This window comes from Maniola jurtina, chromosome 11 (genome assembly GCF_905333055.1).
Source record: "Maniola jurtina chromosome 11, ilManJurt1.1, whole genome shotgun sequence".
In the NCBI taxonomy this organism is placed as follows: Eukaryota; Metazoa; Arthropoda; class Insecta; order Lepidoptera; family Nymphalidae; genus Maniola; species Maniola jurtina.
Genome location: NC_060039.1, coordinates 13,820,877 through 13,848,648, shown reverse-complemented (window position 1 = coordinate 13,848,648; position 27,772 = coordinate 13,820,877). Strand labels below are relative to the sequence as shown.

The 27,772-nt window shown below is 36.3% G+C and overlaps 1 protein-coding gene across 4 annotated transcripts in view; it reads left to right on the top strand.

Annotated features, from left to right (window-relative positions):
- Window positions 1-27,772, top strand: part of LOC123869656 (CUGBP Elav-like family member 4) — an 895,280-nt gene that overhangs the window by 6,187 nt on the left and 861,321 nt on the right. For all 4 annotated transcript variants that reach the window (XM_045912648.1, XM_045912647.1, XM_045912646.1 and 1 more), the window contains exon 2: window positions 3,210-3,269. In XM_045912648.1, coding sequence (XP_045768604.1) covers window positions 3,210-3,269 — 60 coding nt within the window. The remainder of the gene's footprint in view (window positions 1-3,209; window positions 3,270-27,772) is intronic.

Here is a 27,772-nt window from a genome sequence, read left to right as displayed (position 1 = left end):
TACTTGCAGATAACTGCACTAATAGCCGGAAGTACATCTGGTGGGACTGCGACTCACAAAAGAGTTACATTCTACTTTCCGACCTATTTCATGTCTTTCTTACCTAACTCAATTGTGACTGTTCTGAAAAATGCGCTTTGTTGTTGTGTTCTTTTTGAACGTGATTTCTATAAGTTATATTTTATTTTGGTAATTCCGTGTATCTATATAAATATGTATATAAATATGTATAAAAGGAAAAGAAGAGTGATTGACTGATCTACTACATACACAGCTCAAACTACTGGACGAATCGGGAAAAAATTTGAAAGAAAGGAAGTGAAATTGCGGATAACAGCTGCACTAATAGCTGGAAATACCTACATCTCATCCCTTTTTCATTTTTATTTATTAGTTATGCCCACGACTTCATCCGCCTGGACTACACACACATCAACCCCCTATTTTATCCCTTTAGGGGTTGAATTTTCAAAGATCCTTTCTTGGCGGATGTTTACCTCATAATTCTACATTTCAGCCCGATCCGTCCAACAGTTTATTTTATTTTATTTATTTATTTTCAACAAAATATAAATGTTTACAATTAATCTAAAACTCTTTACATATTATGCTAGTCTAATCTGCGATTCAGTTTAAATCATATTGGACAAAGGTTGTGTGGAAAAGTTTGAGCTGTGCGTTGATAGGTCAGTCAGTCAGTCAATCATTCAGTTAGTCACCTTTTCCTTTGACAAATTATATTTAAAAGATAATATTAGGTAGAGTTATAGATCAGATCAAAGCTTAATCTACTACAATGAATCAACATACCTATGAACGAGTGTGAACATGCAGTGACGTACGAAAATTTTAAGCCGAGAAATTCAAAAGTAGGTCATAATAATTAATAAGACTTTGCTCTTTTTACAGCGAGTGAATGAAACCATGTTAAAACGGCACGGCATTTCTCACGGCAAGGATTTTAGAGTGTAAAAGAATGCGTAGAATTAAAGCTTATTTACAGTTTAAGACATTTTTTTATAAGAAATTACACATCTGTATTCTATTTTCCTTTAGCTTACGTATAAGGTTAACAAATCACAGGTAAATTCTTGCACACGTATGCAACGCGTTTAACAGGGCTCTCTCCGTCACTTACTCCATACAATCGTAGTTCCAATTTTATTTGAATATTAAGCAACCAAAGTCCATGAAATTTTGCAGACATATTCTAAAAACTAATATCTGTGCCTGTGGTGTTTTAGATTTTTGTAAAAATAAGTAGTTTTAAAATTACAGGGGCTCAAAGATTTGTATGTGAATTTTAAAGACCGCGTAACTTTGAAACCGAAAAGTTTAACGGAAATCTGGGAAACCACAGGCATAGATATTAGTTTCCGGAACGTTTCTACAAAATAACATTGAGTATGATTGGTTAGTATTCCAATGAGAGACGAATTACGTTTGTATGGAGCGAGTGACGGAGAGACCCCTCTCTTATAAGGCTGACATCTACAGAGCGCGCTTAGACTTTGACTTAGCTCCGACTTAAGACACTGTTAAAACGAGACAGCGTTATACCGCTGGCATAAATCTGTCTCGTTTTAACTGAAACTTAAGTCTAAGCAAAATCAAAGTATAGATTTAACCTAAGCGTCGTGCATATCATGTCGCTTAATACGTTTTTGCAAGAAGAAATTTGTTTATCTGTAAAGTAGGTAAGTTGAAGAAATATAAGTTGAAGTTGAAGTTTTATATAATATGAAATGAAATATTTGTGTGTCAATAAAAAGTAAAAAGTACTTAATATAATTTTCTTCAGTACGTTATTCTATTTCAGCCAATTAGACTTAGCCATACACTGAAGCCAGCGATAACAGTCTAAGGTACAGACCAAGTAGCGAAGGCAAACGAAGGCAAATAAATTGTGGGTGATGGACACCCATAATTTATTTGCTTGCCAAAGTCATGATGAGTTTCATTCATGGGTTTGTGTGCGTGTTACATTACACGTTAGGTAGGTACATTAATTACATTGTATATTAGTTAAACGTATCTAGGCACGCGTTGAGTTATGTAGGTCTACTCATGTTGTTTTCCTCTACCGTAAACCGTTGTTCTGTTTATATGGTAAATAATTACGTCAAAACTTGTAGTTCCAAGGGAGCAAAATTATGTTTTAATAACAGTGTAAGCGTCGTTTTAGTTATGATTAACAACGTTAAGTCTAGTACTTTAAAAGTTATATAACAGTTATATGGACGTTTGCTATGTATGGTAGGAGTTCTCTTGGGATAATAATTCGGTGGGTTCCCGGATCCTTTCGCATACAACTCGACTAAGAGAACGAGATTTCTATACTTGACAGTTATAATAATGATCAAGACCGTTGGCTTATGTACTTTTAGAGGCACGGAGAAAAAGAAAAGGCCAAATTGGAAGATCCAAAGTCGGTTTGGTAACCCATCCAGTTACCAATTCGTGTCAACGTTCAACTTTACAATCACAATCGATTGATATGCGTTGTCACAACTAGGCCGCACGTCCCTGCAGGCACTCTATTGCAAAATAATTTAGCGTTCGGTACGCCTATTGAGTCTCTCAGTGGACATGTAATTTAGTTGTTCACTAGGCAGCGTCCAGCAAATAACCGCGTTTCGGTGTCCATGCTATCACTATATGTCTGTCAATGAAATTCAGTGCATATGAGGCCATCGCAGTTGGTCACCAACTAATAATAAATTAGGAGTTTACCATGAAACGATTATTTACGTGGTACGTTGTTTACAACTCTAACACTGAAGCCACACGATGCGTTTGCGATTGCGTTACGGCACCGCACCACTGTGGACTTATTACCTGATGTCCCCGCCATATCACGCAACAACGCGATGTTCAATGGCTTTTATAGGTAGATCTAGCCACGATCAACGTACAACGGCATTCAAAATGCCGTTTGGCGTTAAACGATTCGAACCCCAATTCAATTGGCATTAGACGTCAACTGTCTACGTATGGCCACTCAGTTAAACGCGTTGTGACTACAACAATCGCGTAGATACGCACGTATAGTTTCGCGTTGTGTATACTCCAGCATCATATCTAGAAGCGCAGGTGTGGTCATAGCTTAAGAATGACGTGCTGAAGAGAATTAATTACGCGTTCTTTGAGAACTAATTATGTTTCAATGCAAATTATAGTTGTTAAATGAATTATGTTTATATTTTCAGAGCCGGGCGGCCCCCTAATGTCTGAGCCGCTCTTGAGTTTATATAAGTCACCTCTATCAGGTATTGTATTTATAAATAGACTTAAGTATAATAAGTATATTAAGTTTAAGTATAGGTACGGCCTCAGAATTCGAGTAGCAATTCCGCGAAACTATTGCAACAAGAACCTTAATGACCCTTTTCTATAAAAATGTCACACACTTAACGCATGTGTATAACCGTGCCACACGAATATGATCATTACGGTGCTAAACGACTTACGGCTTTTGACTGTATATTGTAGTTAATTTACTTAACGAAAATTAAATTCAATTGTTTTTATAATGTTCCATTACTATTTTTTTAGGCCCTCTCTACACAATATAATACAGTTACCAGAAAGACATAAACGCTAAAGCATGTACATTTTTCTGTATCCGATGTTTTGGAGTTGAACTGGGTATTTTGTGTCATGAAAATAACAAATTGGAATATATTCAATAATAAAATGAACTCTTAATATAAGTGCAATGCATAGCATCCTACCTGTACAGAGGCATGAAGCTAAGGTAATTCTTGATAATTGTTCAAAGATATTTTATTTGCTTTAGTTTAACAGATGCACTGTGTGACCGAATGATTTTCTCCTTGTTTTTTTTCGGTATACAAATTTTAACTATATCAAAATCCATAAAGCTGAGTTTAAGTTTTTATTAAAAGAATCACCTCTGCTCTACTCCATTTGTATGGGGCAGCCCCCTATAGGGTTGTGCATTGCCTCAGTAGAGTCAATTTCACAAAGCCTCGCGAAGCACCAAGCCTATAAAGTATAAAAATTTAAAAAAGTTAAAACTATTACAAGTACTAAAAATATCCTCAACTCATAAGAACTGACTGTATTCCATCGCTATACAATGCATGATAAACTTTAACTTTAATTCTAAACTACAAACTTCTTGAAACATATTAATAAATTCCCATCTTTTCTTTTTCGAATCAATAATCAACCGCTTTTCTTGCCGCCATTTTTCCATCTCCTCAATTGTCTTTTCTTTTTTTTAAATTCAACTCTAGGCAAAGGCAATATCGCTAACACAAGAAATGTTTCTTACATTTCACATAAAAAACGGATGAAAACCGGAAATAATATAGTCAGCGAAAAAAATAGTAAAAAAAACAACATACTCTCAAATTGTCAACTTCCTTCGTCCAACGTTTCACATTTAAAAATGCATCGCTCCACTTTTAATTTATAATTTAAAACCGTTCTTTATAAATCGACATAAAATTGGCGAGCGAAAATGAAAAGCGTCAAAAGCACCATTGAAAACACTCGCCGAGTTGTCATCACAATAATTACTTCATCTGCGAATAAAGAGAGATAAAAAATGAGATAGGCACCATACATTAAGAGGGGTCTCTCCGTCACTCGCTCCATACAAACGTAGTTCCAATCTCATTTGAATATTAAGCAACCAAAGTCCATGAAATTTTGCAGACATATTCTAGAAACTAATATCTATGCCTGTGGTTTTCCAGATTTCTGTTAAAATATTCGGTTTAAAAGTTACGCGGTCTTAAAAATTTACATACAAATCTTTGAGCCCCTTTAATTTTAAAACTACATATTTTTAGAAAAATCTAAAACACCAAAGGCCCAGATATTAGTTTCTAGAATATGTCTGCAAAATTTCATGGACTTTGGTTGCTTAATATTCAAATGAAATTGGAACTACGATTGTATGAAGTAAGTGACGGAGAGAGCCCTGTTAATATCTGCTAAAACATCAAAAGAGAGGTTTAAAAATAATCTTCGCAGATTTATCCATATAATTAAAAGTCGAATGAATGGCGCGACACATTCTCACGTCTTTACTTGCACTAGACGATTAGCATGCGACAAATAATTTATATGTTTACTTACAAGCTACGACTATTTATATACATCATTAAAACATTACTATTTTTTCATTAGTTTATAGTTTGTGAGTGCCTTTGTACACAATTACATTTTTACCCGCAGAACTGCGTTTTATGTACGCGTTTAGCGACTTGTGAACGTACTCAAAAGTAATGACTAGGGTGAGTTAGTAAAAAAAAGAATGAGCTTGTACATGGATAGTTCCATTAATTTTATCAAACACTTCTCAATATTTCTCTCTGGGACTCAAATCTGGGTGTAACAGTATTGCGTATGCTGTAATTTTCTTTAGTCAAGTCTTATACGTTTTATACGCATGGAAAATATCATCATGTGTTACAGATACTTTTAATAAGCAATTAGGAGAAAAACATAAAATTTTGTGAGTATGAATGGAAGGTAATAACTTAGGAAGGAGATTAAAGTTATTTTTATGTGTCTTGGTACGGGCATGTGAAACACAACTAATTAATTATTAAATTCACCTCAAGACACATGTCATGTTAGTAAACTTGTAAAGTTCCGAATATTTCCTGACTGTGCAATATCTTTTTTGTTTATTTATAGACTAGCGCTTGGCTGCAGTCATACCTGCTGGCAAGTATTGATGCAGCCTAAGATGAAACGCGCTTGCCTAGAAGATGCATATTAACTCTTGACTTTAAGTTACTCGTATTAAAATTTGAACGGAGGGGAAAACTGATCTTGGAAAGCCGTTCCGTATCCTAGCAGTTCAAATTAAAAACGAAGAGGCAAATTACTACATACCTACGTATCCGTGGAATTTCGACTACGTACGGGTGCAAAACCCTACACTGTGTATCAAGCGGATAAGCGGAATGTAAGCAAAGGTTTGAGCGGTTTTGCCGAAGGGATATCGTAATCGTATCGTAAGCTATAAACACATCTTCAGCGTTGGTATGTAATGCATGCACGTTAATACACACGTATACGTTCGTAACTCATTTCCTTAACGACGCGAGAGAGGTGAAATTCGGAGGGAATTTTATGTAACATTTTATGACACAGGTCGAATGGTTTTTGGTTCGGCGCGTTTATTGGATGTAATACGTTGATTTTTTTTGCGTTAGGCGCTTTTTATTATGTTCAATGCGGCATGTACTCTACGTGAATTATGGCAATTGCTGGTGTGACTAATTTTATTGCGGGAAATGCGAGTGTTTATGTAATCATTTTGTTGAGTGACGTGGTACCTAATCTAATGTATAGTAGGCCATAAAAGTAGTTAAGGTATTTTTACCCGACTGCGGCAAAGCCAAAAGGAAGTGTTATGATTTTAGCAGTCTATGTATGTATATGTGGGAGCTGTGATAGCTTAGTGGTTAGAACGTCCGACTCTTAATCGGAAGTCGAGGGCTCGATCCCGGGCACGCACCTCTAGCTTTTAAGTTGTGTGCGTTTTAAGCAATTAAATATCACTTGCTTTAACGGTGAATGAAAACATCGTGAGGAAACCTCTCAAGAGTTCTCCATGTGTGAAGGCTGCCAGTCCGCATTGAGCCAGCGTAGCAGACTATGGCCTAAACCCTTCTCACTCTGAGAAGAGACCCGTGCTGAGTAGTAGGCCGGCCATGGGTTGATCATGTAGGTATATGTATGTTTGTATCCAGATTCTGTGTGTTCCACCGTAGCGCCTAAACTACTGGGCCGATTTTGATTCGTTCTGGGATTGATTCGTTGTAAAGGTCAGGGTGACGTAGACTACATTTTATAAGAAAAAATTGACCTACCGGATGTTATATCAAAAAAAGTGGGGGTCTAAAAAAAAATTATTTTGCTATTGTATCGAGTGGGATGTCAAATGAAAGAAGAGAATATTCTGAGTTCATGAGTCAATTAAGTTAAGTTTAGAGGTTATGAGCGATCAATAAATTTTATCATCCTAATGTCTCAATTTTTAGGTAAAGTCCCTTAAGTAAGTATCTTTAAAACTATGTTTTGAGCAATAAGAACTTACTTTATTGGTTTCGGAGAGAAAATTTTGTAGTAAACAAATTCAAGGTTAAACTGAAATAAACAACTTAAAAGTGGTCCAAAGGAAGATTTTTATTGCAATATATTTAATGGCTTACCTACTATAATATCACAACTCCGACGCGTAGCAGACCTACAGACAGACATTTGCATTTATAATATTAGTATGGATGGCTTAAAATGTATAATGTTTGAATTATAAGTCATTACTATCCATATCACTACCCATATTTCACTACCTTACTAGTTACTACCCATATTATAATGCGAAATTGTATATGTGTGTTGGTTTGTCTGTCAATAACGTCGCAACGGAGTAACGCCTATACCTGCTTGATTTTTGACATGGGTATAATATAGTTAAAGACCTGGAGATTGACATAGGCTTTTTTTCATCCAGGCAAATTAAACAGGATTTTTAAAACCCTATGAATACAGTCCTGGGCTAGTTACAAATATTTGTTAAAATTTTTATGAACGCCATTACGGCGATTACGAAAAAAGCTTTTTGCTGTGAAAAGCAAAACCGACATCAATTCAGAATCCAAAAAAAAGGATCAAAATTGAGGCTGCCCAAAAATTATACCAAAAATATTACAATTCATTATTTCTTTTGACATGGTGATCGTATTTTATTCGCCGCTAAGGATAATGTACGCTGAACCATGCGAAATTATGCAAATTAAGCTGTATTTTATTATAAAAATAATATATTGAATTTTCCATGAGCGGTATTCATGGTGGAATAATATTAAGCAGTCGGTGCGTGAAATATCCGTTGGAATTGGTTCAGTAGTTTTTAAGTTTATTCCAAAAATTACAGCCGAAACAGCTTTAACTCGTGTGTTCAGATATAACAAGCTGTCCGAGCGTAAAATTCTCATTGAAATTGGTTCAGTGATTCTCGAGTTTATTAACGTATGCCCGTCGCTTTATCAAATAAAGATATTTCCCGAACGGGTCGACGGTTTAATGAATAAAATATTAAATAAAATACAAAAATATGTTTAACTTTTCAATTGTGGCTGGGGACTTTTTGTGTTTTCGTTAAATAAATAATTTCTGAAAATGGTCTTTTAATTTTTTGTATTGAAGGTATATTATTATTGTGTTTTCAACTATAAGTAGGTAGGTACCTATACATTTTCCGAATTTATAAAAAAATATATAATAAGTGCATAGAAAAAAATTACCTTCCTAATTCCATGGATAATTGTTTACTTTTTTCTACGTTTACATTCATTTATAATGTCCACCATTATAAGATTTCGTGCCATATAATAATATACAAGTGTAAATTAAAAATTTATAACACCCCCGACGATCCAAAGTATCAGAGTTTTCCAAAACATCATTTTCAAATAAATAATTATGTATCTAGACAACGTCCATCTTGACAGCTTGACATTTGTCAATTGACATAATATTATGAACCTAACGGTTATGTAACCTTCTTTTCTACAAGAAAACTAGAAAAGAGCTGATAACTCTTAAACGGCTGCACCAATTTTTTTAGATTATAGCTAAGAACACTCTCGATCAAGCCACCTTTCAAACAAAAAAAGCTAAATTAAAATCGGTTCATTCGTTTAGGCGCTACGATGCCACAGACAGATACACAGATACACAGACACACAGATACACAGATACACACGTCAAACTTATAACACCCCTCTTTTTGGGTCGGGGGTTAAAAACTAGACGAATCTAAAGATATCGCATTAAATGATATTGACATAAAATGTATCGCAATAAAAGTTGATAAGCATCTTCTAGGCAAGCGTGCTCTAATGTATAACTAACTCATCATTGTTCCCGTTATCGTCAAGCGCTAGAAGTCTTTTTTTACATAGGATGGGAAATCCTTATAGACATCCAAAATTAGACAGTTCCGGACTCCTACTAGCTAAACCCTGATTTCTATCACACTAATATTATAAAGAAAAAGTTTGTGTGTATATGTGTAGGTGTGTGTGTGTATGTGTATGTTTCTTACTCTTTCACGCAAAAACTACTGGACCGTTTTGGCAGAAATTTAGAACGGAGATAGTCTATACTCTGGATTAACACATAATGCTACTTTTTATCCCGTAAAAATCCATGGTTCCCGCGGGATTTTTTTAAAAACCTATATCCACCGAACGAAGTCGCGGCCCTAATAATTGGCCTACCAATACCCCATATATCCAGATCTGTTCAGGCATTTAGAAATTTTGGTAGAATAAAGAAACTCACATACACACATGAACCATTTTACTCCTTTTTTAACCCCCGACCCAAAAAGAGGGGTGTTATAAGTTTGACGTGTGTATCTGTGTATCTGTCTGTGGCATTGTAGCGCCTAAACGAATGAACCGATTTTAATTTACTTTTTTTTGTTTGAAAGGTGGCTTGATCGAGAGTGTTCTTAGCTATAATCCAAAAAAATTGGTTCAGCCGTTTAAGAGTTATCAGCTCTTTTCTAGTTTTCTTGTAGAAAAGAAGGTTAGATAACCGTTAGGTTCATAATATTATATCAATTGACAAATGTCAAGCTGTCAAGATGGACGTTGCCTAAATACATAATTATTTATTTGAAACTGAAAATGATGTTTTGGAAAAACCAGATACTTTAGATCGTAGGCGCGAAATAGTCCAAGAAAATCAGTTCAGCTGTTTGAAAGTTATCAGGTCTTTTCGGTCTTTTCTAGTTACTGTAACCTTCACTTGTCGGGGGTGTTGAAAATTTTTAATTTACACTTGTTTGGAATTGGTGTAAAAATCCTGTAATATAATGTAATTATTATCGTTTGTAATGTAACTTGATCGTCATGTAGATTTGTGTACCCAATATCATGCTCGACTACATGCAGTAATTCGCGTGTAATGAAGCGCTTGTAATTTGCATACACAGACAACACTCATTACCTTCCTACCTTATTAAAAAGGGAGTTAATTATTTCTATACAAATTAATTTTGTCCGCTCAAACACCGTCAGACTTTAATTATGTAGGTTCATAAAAATACTTATTATACTCATTCGCTGATATACGTTCGTTCCGTTTAATATTATTATTTAATATTACAAGTGTAAATTAAAAATTTATAACACCCCCGACAAGTGAAGGTTACAGTAAGAACTAGAAAAGAGCTGATAACTTTCAAACGGCTGAACCGATTTTCTTGGATTATAGCTAAGAATCCTCTCGATCAAGCCACCTTTCAAACAAAAAAAAGCTAAATTAAAATCGTTTTATTAGTTTAAGAGTTACGATGCCACAGACAGATACACAGATACACACGTCAAAATAACACCTCTCTTTTTGGGTCGGGGGTTAAAAATAGTAATGTTTAATAATGAATTATCAAAGCTTTATAGTACTAAGTACTATTATTTAATCTATTTCCATTTTTCGAGTCTTTTTTTTTCAGTACCTAATCAGTGAAGGCCTGTGATGCATAACGCATTCTGCATTTGCCTCCATGTGGATACTATGAAAACCATACAGATTTGTCTGTTCAAACCTTGTATAAAAATTCACATTTGAAAATAGCATCATGCATCTGCCATAGTGAATAATTTTCAAAAAAATTATAGCCAGTGCCACTTGAAAACCCCTAAAAACATTAGACTCCTTTTTTTGCACAGTCGTGTTAAAAGAACTTCTGGGTTAATTATTATGTGATTGTAGTTTATTAATAACTTTGCCTATAACAAACTACTTAACTCGTTATTTTTTACATTGTAATATTATGAAAAAAAACCCTTTTGTAGTTTTCAATGAAAACTAACTACACGCTGACGAAATTCATAAAACAAACGAACAACACCAGTGTTCACATTTAAATGAAATTTGATACGCGCTGAAAAAATATTTTACATTTTACCTCTAAAAATACCACATTCATTGGTTTCGCTACTACATAAAATAATATGCATAAGAGTGCTTACACACTCGGACGCCATGGTGACGTCGCCGGCTACGTATCCAGACAATTCGTATTGAAATGTATGACATTCACATTGGAAGGTATTCATATTGGAAGGTAACCACGATCGACTGGCCCTACGTGGAGACTGACCTCCTTTTTATCCCGAAAAATCAAAGAGTTCCCACGGGATTTTTAAAAACCTAAACCCACGCGGACAAAGTCGCAGTATTAGCTAGTCAGAATAATAAAGCTCGTATGTTACTCTAGTTTACATTACCATTAATTAAATAATGCATTTTGACAAACTTCGTATTCGAATTTAATGTTTACTTTAGGTATACAAAGTTTGCTGACGGGCATTATTTAATTAGTTTCGCTGTGTGTCGCAGAGATTTATTTGTGCCAAGAACCCTTGTCTGCACCTGAATCCTTAATAATAAAGGATATAAGGCTTGTACGCAGTCCAAAAGTCTGCTTGAAATCATCCATTAGACGGTAGGTTTTGGTACAGTGAACGATAAGATATAGAAGACGCGTTTCTAAACATTGTTATTCGAAAATAGAGGCTTCAAATTCATGTCTCTTAGGATTAATTTTTAAATCTGAAGAATAAGTTTGATTTTGATGCTTTTAGTATATAAAATCAGCCAAATTTCTTACTTAGGTTAGCTATGGATTGAAATATCAGTTTTTAAACATGTAACTTAAACCAATTAAAATAGCGTGAATTACAACAGGCATTTACAATTGTAATAGAAATGCAGACAATTACAGGATTGGTTCTTACTGTGTGTCATCTGGCCGCTGCCGTAACTGACTGACCCGAAGTGATAGTAATGACGCGTGCGGTAGAGTATAAATGCACCGCCCACGTTTTCGTTAAGGCTTATTGGAGAATATGGGATGCTTCTATGTTTTATCATTCGCTGGTTTGCTACTGCCACTCTGTGACTGGCGGATAACTTAACGTCTAATGTGAAGACTATATTTGGACTATATTTTTATATATAGACTATATTTTTTTATCCTCTACACCATCAATAATAATTAATTCATCATTCAGAATCATGATAAACGTAATCGACTGATGCAGGCAATCGTCTAATAAATGCCTAAGTTTTATTATACATTTTTAGTTGACGGAAAACCTTGAACGAAAACAGACTTTGAGATGAAATATCTAGTGATGTAACTGTGACCTATTTAGCGGATATTGAGACGTCATTATAAAAATGTTCACATTGAAAAGTGTTGTTAGTTACTTTATTTGGTCAATATTTGTCTTCCTCTTGGCCGAGTTAATAAACTCAGGCACTGGATTTGCACGTCATTCAGTAGTAGTTTACGGAAAATATTTTTAGTACCTTCGGCTCAGTTTTCTCTTCATTTAAATATTTGCTATGAAAATAATCCTAAATTGCCACCTAATTGGTACCTCTTGGTTCTAAATAGAGCTCTCATGGTTGAAGGACCAAGAGCATAACGTGTGTTGGCTGTTCAAAATATGACTCTTATTTCAAACGTCTTAAGAACTACGGCTATTGTGTGTAACGTTCAATAGAATGTGGATTTTATTACAGTACATTCAAGGTATATAATGGAATGAAAGCGATACGAATAGAGCTCGTAAGGCACAATTAGGAAGGGGATGGCACTTGATCCTTGCAGGGGACATTGAGGTTTGCCATCGAAAATGCGAGGTTCGAATTAATTAGAGAGAATTGTGAACGTCCCATGCCTCTTTAATGATGAGGTCAGTCCCTACCTTGGGTATTAAGGCACGCTTTTCATTTGAACACTTGGGTATTAAGGCACGTTTTTCATTTGAACACTTCAATTTAGGTGTAGTAAAACGAAAGATTCTAGTTGAGATTTGAGTTCGAAAATAAAACATCGCAGTTATCAAACACTAGCTGATACCCGCGACTTCGTCCGCGCATATTTAGGTTTTAATAATTTCGTGGGAACTCTTTGATTTTCCGGGATAAAAAGTAGCCTATGTCACTCTCCAGGTCTTTAACTATACCCATGCAAAAAATTCACGTCGATATTTGCTCAGTTGCGATCTGATTGAAGGACAAACCAACAAACTAATAAAGAAACACACTTTCGCTTTTATAACATGGGTAGTGATTGTCATCATCATCATCATCCAACCGTTCGCGTCGGCTGATTACTAAGAACGAGTCACCTATCAGAGTAAGAAGGGTTTGGTCCAGTTTGGTCACAGTCCACCACGCTGGCCAAGTGAGATTTGGCAGACTTAGACTACATACCCCATTGAACTATATTACTAACATACCCCCTTTCAAAACGTCATGGAAAACTCTCAGGCATTCAGTTTTCTCACGGTGTTTTCCCCCGCTGTTCAAGCAAATGAAAAGTTAAAGATGCGTCCTCGGAATCGAACCCCAAACCGTTTGACGAAAAGGCCGACGTTTTAACCACTAGGCTATCACAGCTTTTTCTGTTTTACTAGTTAATTATTAAAGTGTTACACTTTTGGTTGAATAACAATTTTAGCAGCAGATTTGCGGTTATTTTATTCAGCTGTTATTATATTGATAAATTAATTAAAATGTCATCAAACAAATATTTGGGAATAGGGTTAATAGTGCGGTGGGCGTGCATGCTATCGATTGACCGAAATCACCCCCAATATAATTACATTTGCCATTTTAATTATCTCATTCAAATATATTTATATTAGAACCTCGAAAATTTAATAATTTAGTTTATTTTCAAAAGCTCCGTTCAGTCTCCTTATTTATTCTAACCCTGGCAAAGATCGCTATTAAAGGACCTTTTGAATTCTACTACTTTATTTTTTACTAGCTGATGCCCGCAGCTTCGCCCGCGTGGATTGGTCAGATCCCCTGCAGCATCAGGATTGAGGAGTTGGAATCCAATTTTTTTATGAAACAATGTCACAAAGTTCCTCTATCGATTAAAAAAAAATTACGCAAATCGGTTCAGAAATCTCGGAGATTTCGGTGTACATAGGTAGAAAAACACAACTCCCTTTTCGAAAGTCGGTTAAAAAAGTAGCCTATTTTACGCCCTGATCAATCCTCTACTTGTCTGTGAAAATTCCGTCAAAATCGGTTCAGCCGTTCCAAAGATTAGCCTTTTCAAACAGACAGACAGACAGACAGACAGACAGACAGACAAAAATTTTAAAAACGTGTGATTCAGTGTTGGTATCGTTCAAATAACCATATAAGCTTAATATGAGGTAGTTATTTCGAAATTACAGACAGACACTCCAATTTTATTTATTAGTATAGATTAGATGAGGCCCGTGACTTCGTCCGCGTGGATCAAAATCATTTATTCAAAGTAGGTACCTACCTACTAGTGTTTTGTTTGTCAGATTTGTTCGATGGATGATATTATAGAGGTGATAATTATTTACGTTAACTTAAAAGTAAATCTATGAGGGTTCCAAACGCGCCCAAGTATGAGAAGAGCCCACAACAAACTCAGCCGGGAATTTTTTTCTTTTATTATCACCACTTTACAAAATCACTTGGACTTATTAGCACTATCAAAGCTGATTGGCAACTCGTTCTCAAGCTAATCATTTAAATAATCCTTTACATTGTAATAGAATTTTTCAATCTAGATAGGCTAGAATCTAGTCTATTGGGTAGAGGAGTCTCAATATGAAGTGCAGTGGGAATGACGTCATAACTCCTCGGGCATTGTCAGATGGCGTGCAGTATCTTATTTATTTTCCTACTGAGAGTCATTCACGGCCGCTTGTATATTGATCTGTCACCGCACATTTTGTGTGGCGGATTTATTGAGATTCGAGCTGAATTTATGGCTATGATAATAGCGTGGTTGATGTATATGGTATTCACTTTTACTCTCTTTCTCTTTTCTATACATCGTATTTTTTATAACTTTCTTTCTTATTGGTGAGGGTAATGACTCTTGTTCACAATCACGTAATGATAGGAGTTGTGCTGTGGGCTTCTATATCCTATCACATGGACTCGATGGAAAAATAGTGCGATTTCGACTGCGCATTTTGCAACCGTTTTTAAAATTCCATACCAGAAGGGTGCCAACGGCACGCTAAAATTAAACCTCCACTGTCCATCCGTCAATCCATCCACCCGTCCATCTGTACGTCTGTCTGTAAGCGGACTATACCTCGTGAACAATAATAGGTAGAAAGTTGAAATATTCAGAAAATGTATAAGTACATATTACTATTGCCACTGTAACAACACATAAAAAATTCAAAATGGCCGCCATGAAAATTAAAAACTTTAAAGTGTTACTTCTTATACGATGTTACGGAACCCTTTCTGGGACGGCACCATTTCTCGCACTTGACCGATTTTTTAAAATTAAGGACTAGCGCTTGGTTGCAATCAGCCCTGCTGCAAGTGATGATGTTGCTTAAGAACCATTACGCATATATCCGTGTGTATACGCACGAAGTTGCCGCGACTCCATGCGCATAAGCACGGCGACTTACATATTATAATATTATAAATTACAGATTCTAACGGTCGCCGTCAACCAAGTTGACTAGTCAACCGTACGACTAGTCAAACATAAAGCATGCTGGCATAGAAGTTGCCTATTCACTCTACTTACACAAACGTAGCGGTATATCTATGTTTTAGACTCTGCGTTGATCCATAAGTCAGTTAGTCCGGAAAGTCTTTTATTTCCTACCTAATTTACAAAGGCAGAGCGCTGTGAAAACAATGAATGTACCGTTCAGTGCTTTTAAAGTGTATTAACTCCAGTGAAAACGATTCCAACTTGGCAAAAAACCAACGGCACAAAAATAAAAGAAGCGCAAAGTTGACAATGTGAACTTCCATTTTTAGGGTTCCGCACCAAATTGGTAAAAAAGGACGTAAACCGTGCAACTACATCCACCTGCCCGTCTGCCCCGTTACAGTTGCTTATTTCAATAGATAACTACTAATGCTATTGACTTGAGGAATGGCTTTCAATAGAGCCTCAATAGCTCAACCAGTAAAGGAGTGGACTGAAAACCGAAAGGTCGACGGTTCAAACCCCGCCCGTTGCACTATTGTCGCACCTACTCCTAGCACAAGCCTGACGCTTAGTTGGAGAGGAAAGGGGAATATTAGTCATTTAACATGGCTAATATTCTTTATAAAAAAAAAATAGTGCTTAATGTTTACCGAATTTTGGTGCTAATTTAGGTGCTCCGAGCGCGATACCTAAGGGAAACGAAGTACAACATCGTGACGAAAAATGGAATAAGAGTTCTCCATAAAGTTCTCAAAGGTGTGTGAAGTCTGACAATTCACACTTGGCCGGCGTGATAGACAATAGCCAAACTTTTCTTATTTTCAGTGGGCATCTGTGCTCAATAGTGGGCCGACGATTGATTGACCATGAAGAGGCAGGTACACTTAGACTGTATCATCACCTACTATTTGATGTGATTGCAGTCAAGTGTATGCCTATTTAAAAAAAGGTACGGAACCCTCGGTGCGTGAATCGGACTCGCTCTTGGCCGGTTTTTCAAAGTTAGGTAAATATTGGCTCGGCCCCGATCCGTTTACACAGAGGCCTTTGTGATTAATTACACGGCTCCTTTCACAATAATTACCTTCTTTGTACCTAGCGCGCCAGCAAACATGCACTTTTCATATAAATTAGCCTTTTCGGTCTAGAGCTGGTTAACAGAGCACAAAAATATTGATCCAAAAAATCATTAATTCATAATATTAATATTAAATAGCCTCAATAGGTCGCCCGTTCAAACGTAAATTTTTTGATGTCTTAATGGATGTATTCTGTCGCGTTACGACCAAGAGATTTAAAGTAGGTATTTTTTTTTGCAGGCCACAAGAAAATGGCCTGATTATCAAAAAGTCAGTCGAAAACACAAAACAATCAAAATTTATTTTTTATTACACAATAATTTAACAAAATAAACCAGTAAAACACTTAACATACAAATCGTTCAACGGCTCTTATACAATTAAAGGTCTTTGTAACTTGCTAACAAACATGCACTTTTAATATAAATTGGCCTTCCTCCAGAGCGCTTTTAAAAATTGTGCAGTTAAAGTAACAGCCTATTACCGCCGACAACGGTTTTTTCATTGAAATTCCTTCACAAAGAATGCTAAGTGGCTGTGTCACACGAATTTTGACGATGAAAAATCTACAAAAGATTAATTATATTGCGAGAGCTCGCAGAAAATTGATGTAGTAAAGCGACATCAGCTGGAGCGCTAATAGATACGGGTTCAAGATTTCTTACGAGAGATATTATATGCTATTATACCAAAATTTTTTCGTATATGAATATTACCATTATGTTTTTCTTTGTGTATTCTGCGTTTTATGTAGACACGATTGCCTAAAAACAAGAGTTACCAGGGCGTCATTAGTCCACCATACCTTTTAAATGGCTGAACAGATTTAGATGTATGGTATATCATTAAAATCCTCACATCATTTCGAGTGAAACTGGCAATGATTTAAAAAATCAATATGGCGGGTGTATGGTGCCGTTTTAAAATGTAAGAAGTCTTTTTAATTCGTTTTTTGGTAAGGCAGTATTGTTTTTAAATTTTTGTTTCTTGTTTTGCTTCTTATTTTGACCAACCGTTGGAGTGTAAAAAATCCCAAATCCATAGCCAGATAGCTGTAAATAACATAATGCAACATCGCTTGTGTAGTTGGATAAAAAGCGATGCCTAGCAGGATACGATAATGTTCGATATATTCAGGAACATCGCTTAAAGTTGAATAAGCGAAAGCTTCACGCAAAATATAAATATAGAGGGTTACTGGTTATTCTGTTCAATCATTGCGGCGCACCTCCACCGCGGTGTATTGACTAGTTAAATATTGAGGTATATTTATATTATCTGCATTGAAAATGTTGTATTGGCTAGGTTAAATATTGAGGAATATATTTTTATAGCATTACTAGCGGATACTAGGGTGTGGTACTGCGTTAAGATATGGCCTAATGCATTGTTTTAGTGTTCTTAGACCATCTTTGCATGAGGTACCAATTGCCTTTCTAATTAAACCAGTTTGGGGCACAACGATTGGATGATTTCAAAGTCTATAACAGGAATAATAGGAATGTTTTTTGTGTTTTTTATACATACATTTACATATTATTAAGATTATCTCTATTGAAAATGTAGCACTAAGTAAGTAACACTTTAAATAGCTAACCAATCTAAAATTTTAATTTTAATGGGTAAGGCCGTAGATTTTAGGACTCAAATTCAAATTCAAAATGTTTTTATTCAATTAGACCTTTACAAGTACTTTTGAATCGTCAAAAGCATCTGGTTCGGAATGCCTCTGTAACATAGACACTTCTACGTTAGAATAACGTGTAATGGTCGAGAAAGTAACACATAAGTAGTCTTTGTAAGGCTGATTACATAACGTGCTAATTTTAACCGACTTCAAAAAGCAGGAGGTTTAATACATTTGCATAGCATTTGTATAACATAAAATAAATAAGCAAGATCATTTCGAAAAAAGATCGAAGGGTTTGAAAGGATAAGTAAAAGTTTATTTTATTAAGAGGGGTCTCTCCGTCACTCGCTTCATACAAACGTAGTTCCAATTTCATTTGAATATTAAGCAACCAAAGTCCATAAAATTTTGCAGACATATTCTAGAAACTAATATCTATGTCTGTGGTTTTCCAGATTTCTGTTAAAATATTCGGTTTTAATAATAATTACGCGTTAATAGTTACGCGGTCTTAAAAATTTACATACATCTTTGAGCCCCTGTAATTTTAAAATTACATATTTTTAGAAAAATCTAAAACACCACAGACACAGTTTCTAGAATATGTCTGCAAAATTTCATGGACTTTGGTTGCTTAATATTCAAATGAAATTGGAACTACGATTGTATGAAGCGAGTGACGGAGAGAGCCCTATTAAAATCAGATCCTACAGGATTTTTCAAAAACCTAAATCCATGCGGACGAAGCCGTGGACACTAATTAGTATAACATAATAATACCTAATTGTAATGTTTCCGAATACAGCAATTATTTTCCATGTTATTCTTTCTCCGTTTCAATAAATTCATTCCTACATTCACCTAGCTAGTACGAGAGTACCTACAACAAATGTATAAAAATACTGTAACTTAAAATCAAAACTGCAATCGGATCAAAGGCAACAAGAGTTAAATCCCGCTGTACCAATTAGTGTACCTGTATTCGTTTTTTGTTCAAGTCTTTTTTATGTCCACGTAAACGGTCATTTCGGTACTCACGTGGTAGTTGCACGGGTTTTATAAACCTTTACGAAACATTTTAACTTTTTTAAATGTATAATTTTTGAATAAAACTATAGGTATTGCGTTCAGTGAAAATATGCTTCTGAAAAAAGAATATTATACTATCGAAGATTATGTAAATGATAAAAGAGCGTGGATTTGACCTGCAATTCGCTCCAGCAATGCGCGGAACTTCAATTGCTTTTATACATGGCATAATATTGTATCAAATATCTGAAAAGAGCAACCACCGAGTTTCTTGCTGGTTCTTCTCGGTAGGAAAGGCATTTCGAACCAGTGTTAAACTAGCGGCACGCTATGATGGCCGGTTTGACGTTTGTCCGCTCATGAAGTTCCGTATTAATTGATAACGACTTTGAAGGAAATAATTGTATTACTTTATTGACGATAGTGATGTGCAGAGATTCATAAATTTTATCGAATGTAGTTTTAGGTTTAGGACTCAAAATTTATTTATTAAATTGATTTCTTAAATGTATACAAGTGTAGAAAAATCAGTTTGCACCATTTAAGGGGTGAATGTACTTGTGAATATGAACAATTTTCACTATGTGGACAAACCTCTGAAATCGCAAAAAAATATCAATAAATTTTTAAAAATGGAATCTAATACGATCGTCACATAGGATCGCTGGCTAGCACAACTACTACCTCCGGCAAACTCGCGTCAATGCTCAATGCAAAACAAAGCAGTTTCGAATTGACGTTGCTTCGAAAAGTATAAACTGTCAGTGCAATGCGATTGTGATATAGTTTTGACCTGGCTTTGGATTTCAAATATTGATACTGCATTACTGTTGACCCTTGCTCGTTAATTTGGACTCTGTTCAAGCCCTTTGTTGTGGATTTCGTCGTTATGACCGAACGTACGCAGAGAACTGTTCTAAATAGTCAGACACGTGAGTTCGTAATACGCCTTCGTAACTATTTCGATCGTGAAGCTCAAAATGGAGGGCCAATTTTACCTATAACGTCAGTGGTTGAACGCGTAGCTGATGCGCTTAATATTGGACAACGAACTGTTAGACGGATAACTAAAAAAAAATATGGCGAGACTGGCACAGAAGAAAATAAACTTCACACACCAAAAAAGAGAAAACGAGCAAAACCAGTCGTAGGCATCGATAGCTTTGATGCCGATGCTATCCGAAGACATGTTTACGGCTACTATTTACAGAAGGAGTATCCAACAAGAAAAAAGTTGGTGCATTCACTGAAGGAAGCTGGATTATTCTTCGGTGGGGAAAGTTCTTTAACGAAGATTTTGAAGACCATTGGATTTCGATACAAAAAATGTAACAAACGCAAAATATTGATGGAAAGATTTGATATAGCGATGGCAAGGTATACTTTTTTACGGCAAGTGAAAGAAATCAAAAATTGGCAAAATGTTGTGTTCTTGGATGAAACATGGCTTAATGCTAACCATACTGTAGGCCGTTCTTGGAACGATGACACAGCAGCATCTACTTCCAAAGTTCCTGTAGGAAAAGGATCGCGACTTATAATTTGTCACGCCGGAACCATCAACGGGTTTGTCGAAGGTTCTCTCATGGCTTTTGCGTCAAAAACCACTGGAGACTATCATGAAGACATGAATGGAGAAAAGTTTACTGAATGGTTTACCTCAATGTTGTGTAGCCTCCCTGAACCATCTATTATAATTATGGACAACGCGCCATACCACTCGATGCAAATTGACAAGCCACCTGCCCAATCCCAAAAGAAAGCTGATATCGTCGCATGGCTTCGTAAAAATGGCGTAGATGCAAACATGAATATGTTAAAAGCGGAATTAGTACGTCTTTTAAAAGAAAACAAACCAACCAAGATCCGATACGTCATTGACGAAATAGCATTAGAACATGGGCACAGAGTTATACGGTTACCGCCTTACCATTGTGAGTATAATGCGATTGAGTTGGTGTGGGCTCAAATTAAGGGATATGCTGCAAGACACAATACAGAACCCCCATTTACCACAAAAAAAATGCTAAAATTATTAGAAGAAGCTTGTGAACATGTGACTAAAGGAGACTGGGAAAAGGTTGTGAATAGAACTGTTAAATTAATAAGGGAAGATTATGAAAGAGATGTGAAAATAGATAATATTATAGAAAACGAACATATAATTATTAATGTATGTGATGATAGCAGTGACGACAGTGAAAATAGTAGTATGGACGAATCTGATTAATTATGGCCTTTTGTGGCACCTTTTTTGGTATCTTTTGTATTCATATGTTTCTTGTGTGCATATAAAGTATGTATATTCATTTTCGTTCAAATATTCAGTTCGTTCAAATAAATTAAATAAACATATACATTTTTGTTTTATTAAACCTATTTAATCAGGTACAAAAACAAAACTTAATTGTTTTTTGTTCGAGAATAAATTGACATTCCACATCACTATTGTAATGTGTCAAACCGGCCATCATAGCGTGCCGCTAGTGTAGATGCTTTTGACGATTCAAAAGAACTTGTAAAAGTCTAATTGAAAAAAATAAATTTTGAATTTGAATTTGAGTGATATTTCAACAGGAAAAATAAGATTTCAAGATCATCTTGACAGGAAAAGTGGAATAAGTTCACGAAAATCTAGTAGCTAGGTGGTTTTGATTATACAGGATCAATACTATGCCTACTACGCTTAATGCCTGTAGTGTATACTTATATATTATTATTTAGGGTAGAGAAAGTCGCGTGGGAAACTCTCTATGATTCTCCGGTCGATTTCTAGATTTTGTGCAAAAAGTTATGTCGGATATTATTATGGAGGATATATTTTTTCACTTTAACATCGTAACTTTTTGTATACTTCCTCAAGTAGGTACTCACATAATTATACTTAGAAGAAAAGCTTTACTTATTGGCGTTTTTTATCTGTACAGCTGTAGTATTACGGTCCATCGATATTTTATTTCAGGAACGCGCAATATTAATCTCAAAGCTGGAATAACTTTGTGAAGCGTCCAGGGGGATTAAGAAAAATTTCAATTATATCTCATTCGGCTCCAGCAAAACCCCCCCCCCTCCCCCCGTTTGATCGGTGAGACAGAACGTTAGGATTTTACTCCCAGCTGAATTAAAACTCAAATTAAATTCCATTTTTTTTTGTATCCCGATTTTGTACTCTGCTATGTTATTTTTATGGCTGTGAATGTAATGATTTTGGATTGTCAACATATAACAAATTGTATACAACACTATTTTTAACTGTTCAGTACATAACATGCCCCTCTACAAGTGCTCCGCAATCTATATTACTATATTATAAAATATCGTGGTTTTCTTACTCCTTCTCCTTCGATATCCTTCATAAGAGAAAGAAAGAGACACAGAAAAGGATACAGAGAGAGAGATAGATAAAGAGAGAGAGGTAAGAGTTTGCGCGATAGAAAGAGAGGCATTTGTTAAACTTGACCGCAGCCCTGTGCGCGCTGAATTTCCTTTACAATTACATTTATTGCCTTTTACAAGAGTCGCTATTTATGTAAAATATATATTTGCGGTGTGAGCCTCTTATGTCTGATATTGAGATGCAGTCAAGGGGTAAAAAGATAGAAAAAAATCTATGTAGGTAACTTATAAATAGACTGAAAATGTTAGGTTAGGTTATAATGGCGCTCAGTAGGATAGGCCGTGGAAACGCCATAGAAAACCTGTAAACGTCCAACCATGGACGTTGGTTGGAATGATGTTGGTTTATTGCATTATTATTCCAACCCAACATTGTGTTTGACAAGTGTAAATTAAAAATTTATAATAACCCCGACAATTGAAAGTTATAGTAACTAGAAAAGAGCTGATAACTTTCAAACGGCTGAACCGATTTTCTTGGATTATAGACCAACAAAAAAAACAAAATTAAAATCGGTTCATTACTTTAGGAGTTACAATGCCACAGACAGATACACAGATACACACGTCCAAATTATAACACCCTTCTTTTTGGGTCGGGGGTTAAAAAAGCAAGCCCAAGACAGCTCAATCTGAGAGAGATTGTTGCAGAGATCTCTACTTTCAGTACTTTAGAAATGACGATAATTCTTGTGATGTGATTCGAATGATAAAACTCCTATAAAGCCCGGGGAAGCTATTCAGGATTGTACGTATATCGATTCCGCTATCTCGATTCACGTCAGCGTAATCGATTTTATGCCATCGAGTTAATTAAGCTAAGGTTTAAACTTTCCTTGGCTTCACTGCTATTCTTATCTTAATCGATGTTCTTCCGCACAATTTTCAATGTGTTGTTTAAATACTGTTCGGAGTTGCACGCGCTTTCTTGAAGTTAATTACTTGAGTTTTAGTTCAGTCTTGAATAATTAGTTATCGTAAAGATACATGTGGCTTAACAAGGCAGTGATAGCCTAGTGGTTAAGATATTCACCTCCTTATCCTGAAAACTTTCTATCCTTATGAGAAAACCTGCATGCTTAAAAGTTCTCCATAATGTTTTCAAAAGTGTGTGAAGTCTGCCAATCTGCATTCGGCCAGCGTGGCCGAATTCCTTCTCTGAGACCTGTGCTTAGTACCGGAAACTCGAAAACGATTTTTACAAACCTAAATCTACGCGTACGGGTATCGTCTTCACCATCATAAATGGAGATTTTGTACGACTGACCGACAGCTACAACCGCAGAGTCTGTAGAATTTATCCATATCCATACTAATATTATAAATGCTAATGTGTGTCTGTCTGTATGTCTGTCTGCTAGCTTTTTACGGCCCAACAGTTGAAATTTGGTACAGAGTTAGCTTACATCTCGGAGACGGACATAGGCTACTTTTTATCCCGGAAAACCAAAGAGTTCCCACGGAACTCGTAGAGGCTCATCCGTTTTACCGATTTATATGAAAGGTACAGAGGTAGCTTGCGTCCCGGAAATAATTGACATAGGAAACCTTTTATCCTGGAAAATTAAATTGTATTATAAAAAATCCACGGCATTATAAAAAATCTAAATCCACGCGGTCATCATCTAGTATAAAAATAATTGTCGTTTTTCTGTCGTAGTATTTTTAACCCCCGACCCAAAAAGAGGGGTGTTATAAGTTTGACGTGTGTATCTGTGTATCTGTGTGTCTGTGTATCTGTGTATCTGTGTATCTGTGTATCTGTGTATCTGTGTATCTGTCTGTGGCATCGTAGCGCCTAAACGAATGAACCGATTTTAATTTAGTTTTTTTTGTTTGAAAGGTGGCTTGATCGAGAGTGCTCTTAGCTATAATCCAAAAAAATTGGTTCAGCCGTTTAAGAGTTATCAACTCTTTTCTAGTTTTCTTGTTGAAAAGAAGGTTAGATAACCGTTAGGTTCTTAATATTATGTCAATTGACAAATGTCAAGCTGTCAAGATGGACGTTGCCTAAATACATCATTATTTATTTGAAAACATGATGTTTTGGAAAACTCAAATACTTTGGATCGTCGGGGGTGTTATAAATTTTTAATTTACACTTGTTAATAGATTAATATTTTGATTCCCTCGCATAATATTTCATATGAAAACATTGACTTATTTTCTTCTGGCATAGTAAACAAAATCAAACACGACGAAATGAAAGAACAATATGATTTTAAAAAACGCATTACCGTGATGAAACCAAACCGTATTTATTTAAGGACGTCTTTGCAAAATGAATAGGTATCAAAATTGCACTACTACATAAGTACACTGCCCACACGCACACAGCTGCGTCAAAATGAGTGAATCGACTTGATTTTGATACTTTGATATTTTTATTTTATTTTATATTTGGTCATCTATTTTTTTTAACAGTTTTTTTTTTAAATATGTATCTTGACAATAATACAGTATGTAGAACAGTGCCTACAGACTAAGGGTCTGATGATGAAATATTTCACCATGATTTCTTGGCAATGAACAACATTTCCATGCTTATGAAATTATGAGCTCCTACTATGACTAAAATAATCTGAGAAGGATAGCATTACATTACCTCCCGACTTGATGAAATTGCATACTTTGGAACCTACTACTGGAACTCAGAGACGAATAGAACTAGGTGTTTCGAGTTTGGGCTCATTTTCTTAGTCATGATGAGATCTTACCTCCGGATTTGTGGAGTGACCTGATGGTATACCTCGGAAGTCACTATTGGAACTCGGAGACGAATAGAGCTAGATGTTTCGAGTTTGGGCTCATTTTCTTAGTCATGATGAGATCTTACCTCCGGATTTGTGGAGTGACCTGATGGTATACCTCGGAAGTCACTATTGGAACTCGGAGACGAATAGAGCTAGGTGTTTCGAGTTTGGGCTCATTTTCTTAGTCATGATGAGATCTTACCTCCGGATTTGTGGAGTGACCTGATGGTATACCTCGAAAGTCACTATTGGAACTCGGAGACGAATAGAGCTAGGTGTTTCGAGTTTGGGCTCATTTTCTTAGTCATGATGAGATCTTACCTCCGGATTTGTGGAGTGACCTGATGGTATACCTCGGAAGTCACTATTGGAACTCGGAGACGAATAGAGCTAGGTGTTTCGAGTTTGGGCTCATTTTCTTAGTCATGATGAGATCTTACCTCCGGATTTGTGGAGTGACCTGATGGTATACTTTGGAAGTCACTATTGGAACTCGGAGACGAATAGAGCTAGGTGTTTCGAGTTTGGACTCATTTTCTTAGTCATGATGAGATCTTACCTCCGGATTTGTGGAGTGACCTGATGGTATCCTCGGAAGTCACTATTGGAACTCGGAGACGAATAGAGCTAGGTGTTTCGAGTTTGGGCTCATTTTCTTAGTCATGAAGAGATCTTACCTCCGGATTTGTGGAGTGACCTGATGGTACACCTCGGAAGTCACTATTGGAACTCGGAGACGAATAGAGCTAGGTGTTTCGAGTTTGGGCTCATTTTCTTAGTCATGATGAGATCTTACCTCCGGATTTGTGGAGTGACCTGATGGTATACCTCGGAAGTCACTATTGGAACTCGGAGACGAATAGAGCTAGGTGTTTCGAGTTTGGGCTCATTTTCTTAGTCATGATGAGATCTTACCTCCGGATTTGTGGAGTGACCTGATGGTATACCTCGAAAGTCACTATTGGAACTCGGAGACGAATAGAGCTAGGTGTTTCGAGTTTGGGCTCATTTTATTAGTCATGATGAGATCTTACCTCCGGATTTGTGGAGTGACCTGATGGTATACCTCGGAAGTCACTATTGGAACTCGGAGACGAATAGAGCTAGGTGTTTCGAGTTTGGGCTCATTTTCTTAGTCATGATGAGATCTTACCTCCGGATTTGTGGAGTGACCTGATGGTATACCTCGGAAGTCACTATTGGAACTCGGAGACGAATAGAGCTAGGTGTTTCGAGTTTGGGCTCATTTTCTTAGTCATGATGAGATCTTACCTCCGGATTTGTGGAGTGACCTGATGGTATACCTCGGAAGTCACTATTGGAACTCGGAGACGAATAGAGCTAGGTGTTTCGAGTTTGGGCTCATTTTCTTAGTCATGATGAGATCTTACCTCCGGATTTGTGGAGTGACCTGATGGTATACTTTGGAAGTCACTATTGGAACTCGAAGACGAATAGAGCTAGGTGTTTCGAGTTTGGACTCATTTTCTTAGTCATGATGAGATCTTACCTCCGGATTTGTGGAGTGACCTGATGGTATCATCGGAAGTCACTATTGGAACTCGGAGACGAATAGAGCTAGGTGTTTCGAGTTTGGGCTCATTTTCTTAGTCATGATGAGATCTTACCTCCGGATTTGTGGAGTGACCTGATGGTATTCCTCGGAAGTCACTATTGGAACTCGGAGACGAATAGAGCTAGGTGTTTCGAGTTTGGGCTCATTTTCTTAGTCATGATGAGATCTTACCTCCAGATTTGTGGAGTGACCTGATGGTATACCTCGGAAGCCACTATTGGAACTCGGAGACGAATAGAGCTAGGTTTTTCGAGTTTGAGCTCATTTTCTTAGTCATGATGAGATCTTACCTCCGGATTTGTGGAGTGACCTGATGGTATACCTCGGAAGTCACTATTGGAACTCGGAGACGAATAGAGCTAGGTGTTTCGAGTTTGGGCTCGTTTTGTTAGTTATGACGAGATTATACCTTGAAACTTGTTGGAGTGCTCTGAAGGTATACTTCAAAAGCCACTATTGGACTTTCGAGTCGAGTAGAGTTAGATGTTATGAGTTTGAGCTCGTTTTGTAAGTTCCAATAGTGACTTCCGAGGTATACCATCAGGTCACTCCACAAATCCGGAGGTAAGATCTCATCATGACTAAGAAAATGAGCCCGAACTCGAAACAGCTAGCTTTATTCGTCTCCGAGTTCCAATAATGACATCCGAGGTATACCATCAGGTCACTTCACGAATCTGGAGGTAACATCTCATCATGACTAAGAAAATGAGCCCAAACTCGAAACACATAGCTCTATTCGTCTCCGAGTTCCAATAGTGACTT